General features: G+C 43.8%; 1 protein-coding gene across 4 annotated transcripts in view; it reads right to left on the reverse strand.

The window, feature by feature from the left end:
* TAOK3 (TAO kinase 3) overlaps positions 1-16,575 on the reverse strand; it is a 120,779-nt gene that overhangs the window by 64,441 nt on the left and 39,763 nt on the right. For 3 of the 4 annotated variants that reach the window (XM_083417628.1, XM_083417626.1, XM_083417627.1), the window contains exons 6-12: positions 15,118-15,163; positions 13,942-14,038; positions 11,576-11,689; positions 8,665-8,756; positions 5,085-5,178; positions 2,465-2,546; positions 1,051-1,218 (exon numbers count right to left, since the gene is read on the reverse strand). In XM_083417628.1, coding sequence (XP_083273754.1) covers positions 1,051-1,218; positions 2,465-2,546; positions 5,085-5,178; positions 8,665-8,756; positions 11,576-11,689; positions 13,942-14,038; positions 15,118-15,163 — 693 coding nt within the window. Of the gene's footprint in view, positions 1-1,050; positions 1,219-2,464; positions 2,547-5,084; positions 5,179-8,664; positions 8,757-9,098; positions 9,224-11,575; positions 11,690-13,941; positions 14,039-15,117; positions 15,164-16,575 lie in introns of all 4 variants that reach the window. The other variant, XM_083417629.1, reaches the window with a different exon arrangement.

The raw sequence follows: 16,575 nt of genomic DNA on the forward strand, positions 1-16,575 counted from the left end.
GTGACAGATGTGACTCTGACAGCAGGCTACATCCTAGCCACACAAAAACCCGAGGCTTTTGACATACACCTTTCTCCATCCAGGTGCAAAAGAAGTATCATCATCGTTCACGGACACATTCTAGTCAGACAAAGATGCAGCAAAGAGATGGTGAGGGGTGTGGGTCCAGGAAATAGTTCCAAGGGCCAATAAGACGAGGGCTGCATTAAGCCATCAGGCCCAAGGTCCCCCACATTCTGTCCAATGTAGGCAAGCAGGGGCCATTGCCTCAAAATACAGCGAGTCCAGTAAGATCAGGACAATGGGCCTGTGGTGACTCAAACACCAGATGGAGCTGAGGAGCTCTCGCCATACTTTTGCGCATGGCCTGACCAGTTTAAGGACATAAGAGACCACTGGATCAGGCCAGTGGTCCATCTGGTGAAGCATCCTGCTCTCACAGTCGCAAACCAGAAGTCCCCATGGGAAGCCCTCAAGCACAACAGGACTCTCCCCTCCTGCGACATCCAACAACTGGTGTTGAGAAACGTTACAGCGTCTGACAGTTTAGCAGAAACCATGATATATCTTCTTTGGATATTTCCCACTTAACCAACTTCCAGTCTCATCTACAGAGTTATCAATCTGCTTATCAGGCGCCCAGTCTGTTGGACCCATCCTTCAATATACACTTTAGCCTGCCTTGGTCTTGCTTGGTTTTCTCAATAAAGTTAACACATTCAGACGGAGTTGACCCTATGCCTCATGTACTGGAAAGGTGGGCAATCCTCTGTTGAGAATAAAGGTGGTTAGGGGGTCTCCTACCTCCTCAGACTAATGGGTGAGGCTTCAAATTATTCTTTTTCCATAGACCTGGAGGAACACTCCACCATCTTCAGACACTTAATTTCAGAAACCCAGAGGAAAATATCATGGCCCACAAATAAGATACAATTGATTCCTGTTCACAACAAAATTCAGCAAGTCATGCCTGTGAAAAGGGGGTTGGGGAGGGCCATGTGTGGTACAGGGGTCATTATTACCAATCACCGGTATAGATAAACTTGATACCTCCTCCTCTTCCTGAGACTCATTCAGAGGGCCATTGTGGGCCTCTTGGAAAAGGATTTTCTTCATTTTCCGGTACTGAAGGTTATCGAGTTCTCGCACAGCGTCCTTCGTTCTTTGAATCAAGTCTATTAGAACCCGGGGCGGTCGCTCACAGCGAACAAACTCATGCTGGTTTTAGAAGGAGACAGAAGCACTCTAGGTCAGAAAAGGTAAAACCCCACAAAAACGACACACGTGTTCTCAGCAAAATAAATAAATAAATGAAATAAATTTAAATAAAAATAAAAATTGTGCACATCGCAAAGGTCACCTTTTTATATTTCAGTTAAGAACATTAAATTGGAGTGACTAGCTGTGGTTGAAAAATAAAGTCCCTTTAAAAAAAAAGTGATACCCCATATTTTTAAAAGAAGTGTGTTCAGGGTAGACGGCATTATGGTGAGCTTTCCTGCACACCTGAATTCCAGCAATAAATAATAGTGCCCCCCCATGTTTTCAAAAAGGAAGTGGCTGTAAAATAAAATAAAATAAAAAAGAAGGCAAAGCTCCCCAAGGAGGCACAAATAATTCCCAGAATTTCTCAATTGCCACTATGACCTTTCCCAGCCCACTTACAGTGAGTATCATTAAGACATACTAATTGGAGACCAATCAGCTCCAATAGACCACCCTTCACGACAGCCCTTTACAGCACCACTGGCACATTAGGTTAAATGACAACCAGGGATCTCAGTTATGCAGAGTGGATCCACAACCACGCAGTGCTGACTGGGGACGCACTTTGCTACTGAGCAGCAAAGTGGATATGCTAGATCCCCTAAGTCCACCCCTCAGTCCTCCAATCTACCCTCACCTGCAACTCATCTCTAGCACCATGGCACATACTTGCCTTCTCTCTCTCTCTCTAAACTCATCTCCAACCTTAAACAACTTAAACCTGTTTATTGGTAGTTGCAGCATCCTTTTGGCTTGAGGGGAAAGATCGAACTATTGCATTAGAGAATACGTTTTATGGTGGGTTTATTCCTGCAGCAAAACTGCCATTATTATTATTATTATTATTATTATTATTATTAAGTGTTTCTGGGGGCGCACCTGAGGGTTAAGCGAGAAGGTGAGTGCTCTCTAAAACAACTCCCCCCCCCCCCAATCCTGGTGCCCTCCCTATGTTTTGGAGCACATTTCCAATCAGCCCAGCTAATAATGGTCAGGGGGACGGGAGTCGTAGTCCAAAACAAGTGGCGGGCATCAGGCTGAGGGAGGCTACACCAAAGGAATCCTGAATATGCAAGTGGGGCGTTTCCCTGCACAGCACCTATGAGACCCAAATCAAGCCACACGGAAACAGTCCTTAATTTCCCCCTTCACACTACAGAAAGTTCACATGTAGCCTAACAGAAATCTGAAAAGTTACCCGCAATAGTTCTGCCGACGATGGTCTTTCCTGAGGTATTTTCTGCAAGCAGTAATCAACAAATCCCCTAAAAGAGTTCGTCCTGAGTATAGGAACAGAGAAGACACGAGAATAAATTTAGATTTGGGGAGGTAAGGGGAAGACAAAGAAAGCCATCAAGAATGTCACCCCGCCATCACTCCCCAGACCACAAGTTTTACTCAGTACAGTCAAGTCTGGTGCAACAGATAAAAGGAATACTGGATTTCAGGTGTGAGGAACACAGGTTTAAATCACTGGGCAGCCAGGAGGTTTTAGTGGGCAGTTGCAGGCAAACAACCGTCAGCCTAATCTAATCTCTCTCATGGGGCTTTTGAAAGAAAAAATGAACTGCATTCTGAAGTCTTGAATAGTACGGGAAAAAGTTTCCTTCTAAATGCCAATTTAAAAGCGCACAGTCTCCAGCGCAGTTTTCGGTAGCCTGAGTGGCTTTCCAATGTTATAGCTGATGCACAGAATGGCCACCGTGGGGAAGCTTGCCGAGCACATGGTGAAACTGAAACACCAACCCTAAGCAAAAGCTCTTGTATTAAGACCCTGCTACCTGACCTCTCCCAAGCACAAGGTGAGGTCACAATATTGATAGCACACACATCTGTAAAAGCTGTCCGATAGAGGCAGTAACTGACAAAACACGCCAATCTGACCCACAGCATGGTATTCATCTCAGATGCATTCAGCTTGCTGTACAAATTTTTATTAGTATTAAGATGGAGGTCCAAATATTCCCAGAGAGACACGCCACACTATGTGCAGCAATTGCATGGCAAGTTATTTGGAAACACTCGTTTGGTTTCAGAATGGAAAGGCAAAACTTTGAGCACAAGACATTTCATTGTAACACACAAGACACATCATGGACAACAGGCAAGTACATTTCCTGGAAAAATGGACAACATTTGCAATGTCCTGGAGCAAATTATAATATATGGTTATATGTCTTTTACTCTTTGTTGTAATGTGTGTGGGTTGTTATTTTTTTTTAGTTTAACTGGGGTGGCTAAACTTTTTTCAGCTCAAGGCCAGAAGTGGGTGTGGCCACAAACACACACAGCTCCCACCCCACAGCTGATCCATCACTCTGGTGACCACGGAGTAGGCATTTTATATCCCTATCAGGGCTCTGTCCATCTCTGTACTGGGTCTTCCTTAATTTCCTTGATCTTTTTGCTGCTGCCTTGACTCTGGGCTAGGGGTTAGCATCTATATTGTGGATTAACATATTTGCATTTTCTCCTTCAATTGAATGAAGTGGCAATTTGAATTTGCCACAGGTGCACTATTTCTTACAGTCAACATGTAAAATGAACAATAGGTGTGGCCCACAGGGATGCAGCACAGCTGAGTGGTACAGCACATGCCGTCTCTGCAGAAGGTCCTGGATCCATCTGTGTTGTCTCCAGTTAAAAGACTTGTGTAGCAAATGACAGGCAGTGATACATTCACCCTAAGGGACCAGCCTCCACTGGACAGAATATAGTTTTCTGGGGGCTCATCAGCCTGTGCACACATAAAGGTAAAGGTAAAGGGATCCCTGACCATTAGGTCCAGTTGTGACCGACTCTGGGCTTGCGGCGCTCATCTCGCTTTACTGGCCGAGGGAGCCAGCGTATAGCTCCCGGGTCATGTGGCCAGCATGAATAAGCCGCTTCTGGCAAACCAGAGCAGTGCACAGAAATGCCATTTACCCTCCCGCTGGAGCGGTACTTATTTATCTACTTGCACTTTGATATGCTTTTGAACTGCTAGGTTGGCAGGAGCAGGGACTGAGTAACGGGAGCTCACCCCGTCGCGGGGATTTGAACCGCCGACCTTCTGATCGGTAAGCCTAGGCTCTGTGGTTTAACCCACAGCGCCACCCGCACCCCATGTGCACACATACACTGGAATTTTAATATACGATTCTGTCATTCATGATCCACGCATTTGCTGCAGGAAACATCAATCTGAGGCAAACATAACTGGCACATAAAATGTGAAGACACCAAGCGGTGTTTCCTCCGCATCCTCATCAAAACTTTACCCACTGGCTCACATTTGTTTTCACAGGCAGGAACAGGATCTCATCTTTCAAACCAGAAGAAACAGTGGCTGGAGAGCAGCCATTCCACCAATGGGGAAGATGGGGAGCAGAGCTCACTCCCTCAGCTCTGCTATGACAGGCCAGCTCCATCAGGCCTCCCCTCCCTCAAGTTTCACTTGGGAACAAGCCTTTCCATCCAACTGCCTCAGCAGGCAAGTTGGGAAGTAGGGCTAATGCCATCAGATTTGCTGAAAGCCCAGCTCCACCAGGCACCTCCTGGCCCTGCAAGCTGGTCATTATAAGAACAACCATTTAAGTAACAGTGCCTGAGTTTGATCTCTCCCCATCCTGCTCTTCCTCCCTGTCCCTTTTCCCTTGTATGTCGTGCTTTTCCAGATTGTAAACCTGCAGGGGCAGGGACTGCCTTGTTTAAATTGTTGAGTCACTCTGGGAGCCTTTTTTGGCTAAGGACTAGGGTACATGTGCTCTAAATAAATGAATGAATAAATAAGTAAGGATCTTCAAAATCAGGAGTAGACTGCAGATGGCATCTCTTACCATTCATTTGACTGTAGGGTAGGGGAGTCGTTCTGGGCTATGTGATATAAGGCACTCATAGCATTCATATTGAAGAGGGGTGGTTTCCGTTCCGCTGCAAGGAGAGGGAAAGGAAGTAGTGAGAAAAAATAGAGTACATAAGTCCAATGGCACCGAGGAATACAATTTTGTTGAAATACGGCATCCTTTCATAAAAGACTTTGGCAAAATTAACGACTGATCTGTTCTGGAGGGTGGAGCAGGGAGAGTTGGGATCTTGTTTTTGTATATATTTTTTGAAATTGTTATATATTGGTATATGTGTGTGTATGTGTGTGTGTGTGTGGAGTGGGAAGGCTTCTATTAGGGGCATTCTGCAACCAAGCGGATCAAAAATTGGCCCTTCGATGTATTGCCCAGACTCTTCAGTAATGGGGAAAGCAGGGGTTTTTTGGCCTCTATCCTTAGCTTATGTGCAGAAGCTGGGGATAGACATAAGTAAGTGCAGGTAAGGAATATGAACAAGAAGAAATTGTACCAAGGTAATCCTTTAAAAAATATATCAAGTGAAGTTTAATTCTGTGATCTGTATCGATGCTATATGCATACAATTCCTTAATTCTCTGTACTTTTCAGTCTATAAGACACGCCCCCCTTTTGGGGGGGACTCAAATTTAAGAAAACGGGGGGCGAGGGAGATGGCTCAGAGTTGTTGAGTTTTTTTTGAGGAGGATTGCCCAGAGTTTTAAAGCTTGGGGTGGGGGGGAATTGCCAAAAATCACTCACACGCAGCATCAACGCTGATAATCACTAGCCGCTGACAAACGCTCACTTGCCACAGCGACAGCCAATGGCAAACAGACCCTTCCCCAGCATTAAAAATTCTTACCCGGCTGAGAAAAGCCGTCCGCTGGCAATCGTGCGCGTCCCAGAACAGCCGCCGCCAATCACGGCAGCGACAGCCAATCAACAGCAGTGTTTGTTGCAGAAGCCAATCACCAACCCAATTAGAGAAGCAGCAGCCAATCCAAAGCATCCCTTCTAGCAGCTCCTGCTTATAGCTGCAGCCAATCACCCGTCCACCCCATTTGCTATCCATGTATAAGACGAGGCAAGTTTTTGAGCATACTTTTAGAGTAAAAAAACCTTGTCTTATAAACAGAAAAGTACGGTATATAATTTATTTACTGGGCTTCCATCAGTCATAGATATAAACCATGCAGGGACTCCTGTCTACTAATAGTACCACTCATGTGCCCCTGCTACCACCTTTTCTGCTGAGATTTCACTAAGTATTGCCCACACAACCCTTTGAGGTCCTACTCCAGGTGTGCCTGTCTTTCAAAGCCAAGAAGGCAGCAACCTGGGACAGGGCCTTTTTTACAGCAGCACCATGTGGGCCTGTAGAATTCCTTCTGCCCATTTCTTGTTTCTTCTTCTATTTTTTATAGACAGACACAGTGGCCTCCCTACAATAAAAGCGCAGCAGAGTATGAACAAATTAAGAACTACAATAAAAATGAACACTTCGTAGAATAAAATGAGATGCAATGCTAAAACAACCTCAAGATTAAAAAAAAATCAAGGACAAAAACAAAGAAGTGAAGAAGAAAATCCTGTTTTGAGCTCTGAGGTTGAAGGGCCATAGAAACAAAGACTTAAAAGATATGGGAAAATAAAGAAGCATTTGGTGCTATCTATCTATCTATCTGAATTGGACTCCCAGAAATAGACTGGGAGAGTCAGTGAAGCTGATAAAATGCTGGCATCATAGGTTCAGAGGGGCCTATCCAATTTAGCAGTTTCATAGCCATATTCTGCACCAACTGACTTTCTGGTCAGTTCTCAAAAGAAGCCCTGCAAATAACACAGTAATTTCAAAAGGAATGTTTTCAGGTATCAATACATTTTATTTTTTTTACTTTCCTAGGCGCTTGTGATACTTCAGTTTTATTTTGGTCTGTTGTAATACTCCTCCTGATTGTCATTACATTGTTGTAGGTTGTGAAATTTTGCTTTGCTTTACTGGACTGTGTTTTTTGTTTGCTTTCGTTTTTGGAACCTCACTGTGGAATTTTTACAAGTTAAAAGGCAAGGTATATATTTGTTTTAACCAATAAAACAAATAAACCCCTCTTAAGCCATAAGGTATATATTTTGCTGGGGGTGAGTGAGTGGGATTGTTTAAAAATTGAAGTTCTACAGAGAGTAAGTTGTGTGTTTTGCTTTGAGATTCTGGTGTACTGAATGCTTTTATTTTATTTCTGGTCTACTGACTGTAATAAATAATAATAAATGATAAATAATAAATGAAATATAATGATAATGATGCCATCAGATGTCAAAGTGATAAACAACTACCTGACATTCAGAAGACATCTTCAGGGAAGTTTTTAATATATGACATTTTAGTGTATTTTTCATCTTTGTTGGAAGGCGCCCGGAGTGGCTGGGGAAACCCAGCCAGATGGGCAGGATACAAATAATAAATTATTATAATATTATTATTATTATCTATCTGACTGGGTTGCCCCAGCCACCCTGGGTGGTTTCCATCAAATTAATGGTGAACAAAGTACGCTGTGTACCCACACCAATGGCAGGACACACATGTGGTCCTGAAACCTCTCTCCTGACGTAGCACACAACTAATTTATATAAAAAAAATTGTATACAGCAATTCCATTAAAAATATCAAAGTGTTTGCAACAAATATCTATGAAATAAAAACCATGTAAAGATCTGAAGTCATACAATTACAGAAAATGTTTTATCTCAATTGTTTGCTTAAGCCTGGCAGCATAGAGATGTTTTCAGCAAACCTTTAAAGGTTAAAATGCATGGTGCCTGATGAATCCCTATTGGAAGAGCATTCCATAGGACTGGGCTGATGACCCTAAAAGTTTGGCGAAAACCCTGTTTATATCCTGCTTATATTTGGTTTTTTCCTGATCATAGTCAGGATCAAGAGAGCTTTGCAATAATTAGCTAACCAAGCAACTCACAAATGTTGCAGCCAGACAATCTGCACAATGCAACAAGCAAACCTAAACTGTACAAAGGAAGTAAATTAGCATATTTGGTATAATTTACAAAGCATGGGGAGGAGGCAAGCGGCTCTGCAGCTTCCCCAAAGCTCCAGCCTCTAATGATAACTGCTACAAGTCTTTTAAAGACCCTTCTCCAGCTTCCAAGAATTTACCAAGGACTGGATATTGATTGCACAGAAAGTAAGCAGAGTTACTCAAGATGTTAAGTTCTACAACTGGCATCAAAGTACATGTGCCCACGGTGTGAGTGCAGAAGCCATTTTGCCCCCAATTATAATTTCCATCGTTCAGAACTCACTTAGTTTGCTCTGGCTACTGTAGCAAAATGACTAGCTTTATTTCCCTGTCTTAGTCTCCACACCCCCAGAAACTACAGAAATGCCACAGTATAATCATAGATAGCCACTTGAGAGCCCATGGGCTGAATCTGACTCCTGGAAACCCTACTGAATCGAAGTGTGGAAGAAATAGGTTGCCTGTTTCATTTGGTGCTGAAGAATCTTTACAAGGTATCAGAGAGGTTGAAGATATATGGCAGCCATGTTACTCACCTAACTCTATGCACGTGATTCCAAGAGACCAAACATCTACCTTTCCATCATACTGTCCTTCATCCATAGCTAGGATTACTTCAGGGGCCATCCTACCATGCAGGGATACAAAGAGAGCAGATTACGCAACACAAAAGCAAAAAGACACACACCACAAGGGGTGGGGTACAATTTCCCCCCACACCCTCCAAGTTATCATCACCAGCACAGAAGCCCCGGAACTTAAAATAATCAGCATGGAGCAAAACTAAGCCATGCTGGGGGGGGGGGGGGAATAACACTAGCCTGCTTAGGAAAAAAAAACAACTTCCTCCAGAGGTGATGGTAAGGGAGTATGAGAAGAGCAAAACAAAGGAGAAAGAAAAAGGACAACCTAATGAGTCTGCAACATGCTGGCAGATGGGCGACCCACACCAACCTCAGTGGCATTGTACCTGGAGTCAGCCAGCAGGGGCTGAAAGGGTCCTAAGGCATCAATTTCAGTCTCACCAGAGACGGTGAGTTTTCCCATTGATACACCAACAGTGTTTTCCTGGAGATGCTCAGCCTGGGAGTGCAGCTATGAAAGAAACAAGGGGATCTGGAGCACAGTGGGGAAAGGCGGGGTCTAAGATAAAAAAGGGGGGTAACAAGGCAAGACAGCAGGGAAATCCACACTAGGGACACAACTACACTGCTGGCTTTGGAGAGGGAATACATACATACACACATACACATACACATAGAATGCACACATAGAGCTCCTGCAGTCTATGTGCCCCGCAACCCAAACACAGCTTCATGGAGTTGCTTAATATTTATCTATGCAAGAGGTGTCCTTGGTTAGATTCTAGTTTTGCAGACAATTAACAAAGCAAGAGATGGAGAGCAGAAAGTCACCTGGACCAGGGCCGGATTTAGGTTTGATGAGGCCCTAAGCTACTGAAGGTAATGGGGCCCTTTATATGTCCAGCTGTCCTTTGTCAACAACAAATTGCCGCTGTTTTTTGTGTTGAATATATGCTATATGGTAATTTATGGACCTAATAGGTATCTAAAGCCTTTTGCACGTAACAAAATACATATTTTATCAAAGTAATTGAACTGAAATACAATTAAGAAGAAGTATATTAACAGTGAAATATAATTAAGAATATGTATATTAATAGTGAAATGATTATTAAGCTCTAACTTAAAATCCACATCCAGTTTTTTCCTCCTTTAAATTTTTTTGGGGGCTCCAAGAGAGTGGGGCCCTAAGCTTTAGCTTGTTTAGCTTATACGTAAATCCGGCACTGACCTGGACACATTCCAAGGGACAAGGAAAACCCAACTCTAACAGTCCCCAGCCAAGTGGAGGTGCTCATGTAACTGAGAGTTGCCTCATTTGCATGTCACTGTTGGGCTTAACTATGACTTAAAAGATGAACGTGTGGCATGCAGGTGCACGAGGAGAAAATTGCAGCTGCTTTTGCTCTTCTGTTGTTCCTATGATATCAGGAGGTAAGCTTTGTTTTGGCTTAGAGTTACATCTGTGCCTGGGCTCATGGTTCGTCTCTCCCCAAACAAACCAGGATCTGTAAACCAATAAGAAACTTTGCTTACAGCTCAAGGTTTGCTTGTGGCTCTCCAAACCATGAGTCTGGATTCAGGCATAACACGAAGCCAAAACACGGCTTAATTATTGGTAGCACAGGAGCAGAGAAGGAGCACAGTGGACATGGTTTTCTCCCCATGCACCAGCATACTGGGATTTCACTTTTAAAGAATAGTTAAGCTTAGCTGTGGTTTCAAGTGATACATGAACTGGGCCAGGGCAGAGTAGAGGATAAGAACTGAGCTGCAAAATCAGGAATTCCCCTGTGTAAACTTCGCCTCTACCATGAAGTCACTAGGGCTTTAGGCAAGCCACTCTTAGCCTCTTTTAGCATCTACACTTTGGAGATGGAGATACTGGGCCAGCTGGCAGCATATGGAGCATTTTGAACATACCAATAGTTATTATACTTTTAACCCCTTATTTCCTCTTCCAGGCACCCAAAACAGTTTTGATATCCTGCAAATTTAGAACATTCAAAATGCAGAGACAGCTTATTTCAGACGATTCCGTCGAGAAAAGCCTACCACCCAAAACAGAGATAGGGACACCATGGCCCTCCAGATGTTGTTAGACTGTTGCTCACATCATCCAACACCTGGCAGGTCCCCAGTGTCTGATTTTGCTCTGGCAGGATTGAGTCCCATCACTCTGGTGCTACAGCCAAAAGGCTTTGCTTCAACAGACAGAAGCTGCCTCACGGGCAGATGGAGCCTGGAGCAGCAGAGCCTTTCCCACACAGAGGAAACCCTACAAAGAAAGGCAAGGCTGTGGTTCCAGGTTGTAGATTTAGCTGCCACTAAGAGCAGAAGAGTGGGTACAGGCAAAGGGCAAGCAGAAGGCACCATCCATTGGAAGGTCAAAGCTGGTAGATGTGAACCAGCAGCACTGTAAGCAATGAAGTTTGTGCTGGAGAAATTTATGGGAGATTTCCACATGTATGAGATAAGGGAAGATAATAAAGGTACTGATTTCGCTATTGTGGGGGAAGTGGCTTCAATAGTCTTGCAGACACCTGTAGTCTTGCAACACCTGTAAGAGCCAGTGACAACTGTGTGAGTGTTATTCCCCCTGTGCTCATTGTTTGAAACAGTTGCTGTGCTTCTCACTGAAAATGCATTTCCCTAGCAACTCAAAATTGAGTAGCACATTGTATGGTAGAGTTTTTTTGGGGGGGGGAATGTTTATCTTTTGATCAGGATTGTAGTTACAAACTGGATCAGTGTGTGTGTGTGTGTGTGTGTGTGTGTGTGTGTGTTTGAACACACAGTCTCACACACATATAAAGCATCCCATGAAAGACTAAACAGAAAGTTGCACTCCAGTTTCACTTACCAGTAAGGTGTCCCCACAAAGGAATTGGCAGGAGAGGCTATGGATGCGGACCCAAAATCAGCTAGCTTCACCTGACCTGGCTCAGTTAGGAGAATGTTTCCTGCTTTAATATCCCTTTTGAATAGAAGAAAGAAACCACAATCATTGTTTCAAAGGGAGTTTCTGTTTAATACGAAATAAACACCCTGCAGCTCAGGGGTCTGTTTTCAGTGCTTCTCATCCAGCCCCCAAACCATGGACACTCTTCCTTTATTGAAGCTTTGGTGCCAAGATGAGATACAGGCAACAGGCAACCCCAAAAAACTGGCAGAGCTGCAGCCAGGTTTTCTTCTTAAGCAGTTCATCGTAGGCTGTCTGGACACAGGCAAACAGAGTGAGCTGCATGAGAGGAAAACTCTTTAGTTCTATGAGAACAAATGGATTACCACATCCTCTAGCATGGAAGAGTTTGGGGTGAGATTAGTTTGATAAGTGACAGAACATTAGCCTTTGTAGAAGATGGTGGGAAACTAGAGCAAGGCTCAGGAAATCTAATATAGTACTGCTGGAAATTTAAAGAGGAAATCAAAATTGGGCACTGTTGGATGGGGCATTTCTACTAATCTATGGGTTCAATTCTGTTCGTATTGACAATTTATGTATTACATGTATAGTGCAAGGCCCCTGCAAACATCCGTTAGCAAGATGCCATCAGCTCACAATGAAATCAGGCTACAAACAGTACCAATGTGTTGCCCTTCAGATGTTGCTGGACTCCCATAAACTCTGATCTTTGGCCACTCTTGATGGGAATGATAGGAAGCTGGAGTCTAACAACATGTGAAGGGTACCATGTTGGCTACCTCTGATTTAGTGGACACAATCCTCAATATGTTCTTAAAATCACTCTTTCGTTTTGGTTCTATACATTCTGGAACAAATCACCTTGTTGATTCAGGTTTTCTCAACCTACATAAAATAATACATGGCTCTATATATCCAGCAAAAATAAATAAATCTGTGAGCCACATTTCCTTTTGCATAATAACTTTGTAGTCTGCTAACTATACCGTTGTTGTTGTTGTTGTTGTTGTTGTTGTTGTTGTTGTTGTTGTTGTTGTTATTTCCCACAATATTATAAGCCCCCTTTTTTTAAAAAAGAAATTATATCCTGCCCTTCAGTTTCACCACTCTCAGAAAGTTTACAATGAACAAATGAGAACAAGAAAAAATGAAAATACATCACTAGCAAAACAAACACATCTAAAGCAATATTTTACTGAATTTATGTTTTTCTGCTCCATTCTAAGCAGTTCTATGTGCTTTATTATTATAATGGTTTTAACGGAGTGTGGGGTTTTTTGGAAATCACATATTCTGCACTGGGACCTTATGGTGAAGGGCAGGAAAAAATATTATAAAAAATAATGTAATACATTGTGAGGGCCCTGGTAAATCAGGACTTTGCAATGTACAAGAACGACATGAAGCTGAGTAGAAAACATTCATAAGTAGAGCACTACAAACAAGGCAGCCCTCTTCCTGGTGCCAACTACTTAACAATTGAAGGTGGGTCCACCAAGGGAAGGGCCTTGGAAGATGACTTTAACTTTGAGCAGATTTGCGTAGGAGCAAGTGGCCCTTTATATATCTATGTCCCAAGCCGTATAGGGCTTTAAACCTTGGAGGTGAATCAGTGGCCAATGTAAGTTACTAAGGAATTGCCAAGACGCACTCCCAATTCAGCTGGCCCCAGTCAGCAGCCGTATTTTGGACCAACTGGAGTAGCTTTCAAAGCTATATACAGTGGTGCCCCGCAAGACGAAATTAATTCGTTCTGCGAGTTTTTTCGTTCTACGAGTTTTTTCGTCTTGCGAAGCACCAATGTGTATTGACGTTTTCCCATAGGAATGCATTGGCGGTTTTAAAAAAAAGGTGCAAGACGTTTTGTCTTGCGAAGCAAGCCCATAGGGAAATCCGTCTTGCGAAGCAACTCAGAAAACGGAAAACTCTTTCGTCTTGCGAGTTTTTCGTCTTCCGAGGCATTCGTCTTGCAGGGCACCACTGTAAAGAGAAGTGGTAGTCTGCTCTGGATGTTACCAGTGATCAAACAACAGCAGCTGCCTTTCTTTGGCCAGGAGGGGTCACCGCTGGCACACCAACCTTAGCATATGAAAGGTGCTTCATGCTACAGATACCTCTTGGGTATCCAAAGACAAAACCTGTATCTATACGTGCTCCCAGATAGTGAGTACAATCCTTTGTTAGGGAAGGAGGCAAACAAACCCATTTGAAGCCGTCTGAATACCACTTCCCTCAATCAGATGAATCAAGGCAAAGAAAAGCAGTGATACATAAAATAAAATAAAAGAATTGCATGCTTTTACCTATGTATCTTAAAATGAGAATGCAGGTAGGCCAGCCCCTGCAAGGCACCATCGGTAATGGCAGCAATCTCCACTTCCTGAAGTGGCTTCTTGTGAACTGGATGGGGGGTGGGGGGAGAAAAATTGGACAAAAAAATTAGTTTTATGCAATGCTAGGGTAGGAAGGACTGTACATACTACTGTTAGCAGAGCAATAGGGTCAACACAAACAAAAACCCCCTTGTAAGCATGGTGATCAAAGCAGAAGCAACTGAAAAACAGACCTCCCGTATCCCCCTGCCATTGTTTTCCTGCTTATAATCATCTCTCCTCTGACTCTACCAGCCTCAGTTGCCCAAACTGTTTCCTGAACAAGTCCACCCATTCTCCCTGATGCTCCTTATGCCTAGAACTCCCTTCTAGAACACCAATGTTGTGCCATATCTCTTCCATCAACCTTTTTCCTTGAAACCGACCCAGGTGTAGAAATGAAATGAACTTTGCTTCACCCTCCCTTCACATGTTTCCTTCGTCATATTTTGTACACATTTACATATCTATCTCCACTGCAAGAAAGAAAGAGATCAGGGCAGAAAACCAGAGCGATTTTCTCCGTACAGTTTTCTTGCAACTGTAGTTACTTGTGAAATTTAAATGTGCAAGCACACATACCCAGGATAAGAGTTAGTGGCTCCTGGGCTAAATCTGCCCTACTGAATGGCGCTATTTGGCTTCCTGGCTGCCAGTCTAAGAGACAAAGTATGCCTATGGATGTGCAGGATATGTGGCAATGGAATTTGGAAGAAGGCCACAGGAAGGAGGGAGAACAGGGCCTGTAATCCTTCCTCCTCTCCGTAGCTGGTGCCCAGGCTCGCCCCACTCTAATATCGCATTTGCCTTCCACCACAGTAAATTCCTAACCAAGAACCAAGGAAATGATGCATTGACATACTTGGCTTACTTTAACCCAACTGCATGCAGACCCAGGACTGTGATCCTAATATTGGAATACTGAAAAGCAACAGCCAGTCAGATGTGATGCATCACACGTGATAGATACCACTCATATATTAAACTGGAAAGAATTAGACTGAACTGTGAATCACCTATGAAATGCTCTGTAGGGAAGGTAACTGCCACCATTAAAAGCAACGCTATGCTGTCAAAGAAGCATGGTAGGAATATTTAAAGGCTTACCTTCCAACAAATCTGAAGCAGATCCTAAGCAGTACTCCATTACTAACTGCAAGAAGCAGAAATAAATGCAGCCATTAAAATAGAGAAGGAATGATAATTCACCAAGCAATATAAGAGTGTACTGTAAGGGGTGTATCTACACTGAGGACTGTGAAGCCTGGGAAATGTTTGGTGCAAGGTGATGTTTTTCATATGAAGTCTCAGCACAACAATCTCCTCAAGCTACAATACCCAGGATTGTTTGGGCAAAAGCCATGACAGCTAAAATGGTTTACAACAACTTGCAATGTATTACGCCAAGAGTTTGCAGTGACCCAGAAAAGTGAGAGTTCCAGTTTTAGCAAGATTGAGAGCTGCTCCAAGATATATATGTTAATTTTGGTATGCAATGGCTACAGTAGCCAACTCTCACCCCCCCCATCCCATGTACAGTATCAGGCTTCAAGCAGGCGAAGTCAACGGAACATGACAATCTATTTACCATTATTGGGGACTATGGGGTCAACGCACAGTGGGAGCAAGACCAGAATTGGGAATTGATTATACAGTTAGCAGAAAGCATATGAGTATTGTACTATGAGGCTGCACAGAGAATGCTCCATATTTGAGCATCCCCCCCCCCCAAGCTTCTCCCCATGTTGTATTTCTATGTGCTGAAATATTTCCATCCACATAGAACATTCGAATGTGCACCACCTCACCTGTAGTCTAAAGTGGTACTGACAGGTCAGAGAAACTTTCCCATGTGACTTGAGGGCCGCTTAATCTGGCCCCCAGAGAACGAAATCCCTCTATAGGCAATTCACAACAGCTGCTTTTGTGTGTGTTTTTTGCTATATGTAAACATATAGGAGGGGGGCATCAGTCTGGATGCTGCCCTAAGTACATTCCAGTTTTTGGGATCCTGCATCCAGTGAGGGTTAGAATCTAGTGGAATAGGTTGCTGAACTGGTCAGCAAAGTTTCTTAGTAAGACAATAACTTTAACTAGCAACTTACCGTATTTTTCGCCACATAGGACGCACTTTCTCCCCTCAAAAAATGAAGGGGAAATGTGGGTGCGCACCGCCCCCTCTCGCTCTCCAGGCTTCGCGCAGATCTCTGCAAGCCATGGGAGCCCGCGCCAGGCTCCCGCGGCTTGCAGAGAGTTGCCTGCATGCCAAAGGTTGGGTGCGCTGAGCTCAGCGCGCCCAGGCTTTGCACAGCTCTCCACAAGGCGTGGGAGCCCGGCGCCGGGCTCCCATGGCTTGCGGAGAGTTGCCTGTTCTGGGGGCTGGGGTCGGGGGAAGCTCGGGCTTCCCCCACCCAAGCCCCGCGCCTGGGGAAAAAAAAATAAATCCCCCCCTTTATTTCCCCCCCAAAAAACTAGGTGCGCCTTATGGGACGATGTGTCCTATAGGACGAAAAATATGGTAAGTACCCTGATCAGCATTGATAAGATTGAGCTAGGTTGTAATAG

This window comes from Podarcis tiliguerta, assembly GCF_965153285.1.
Source record: "Podarcis tiliguerta genome assembly, chromosome: 16".
Lineage (NCBI taxonomy): Eukaryota > Metazoa > Chordata > Lepidosauria > Squamata > Lacertidae > Podarcis > Podarcis tiliguerta.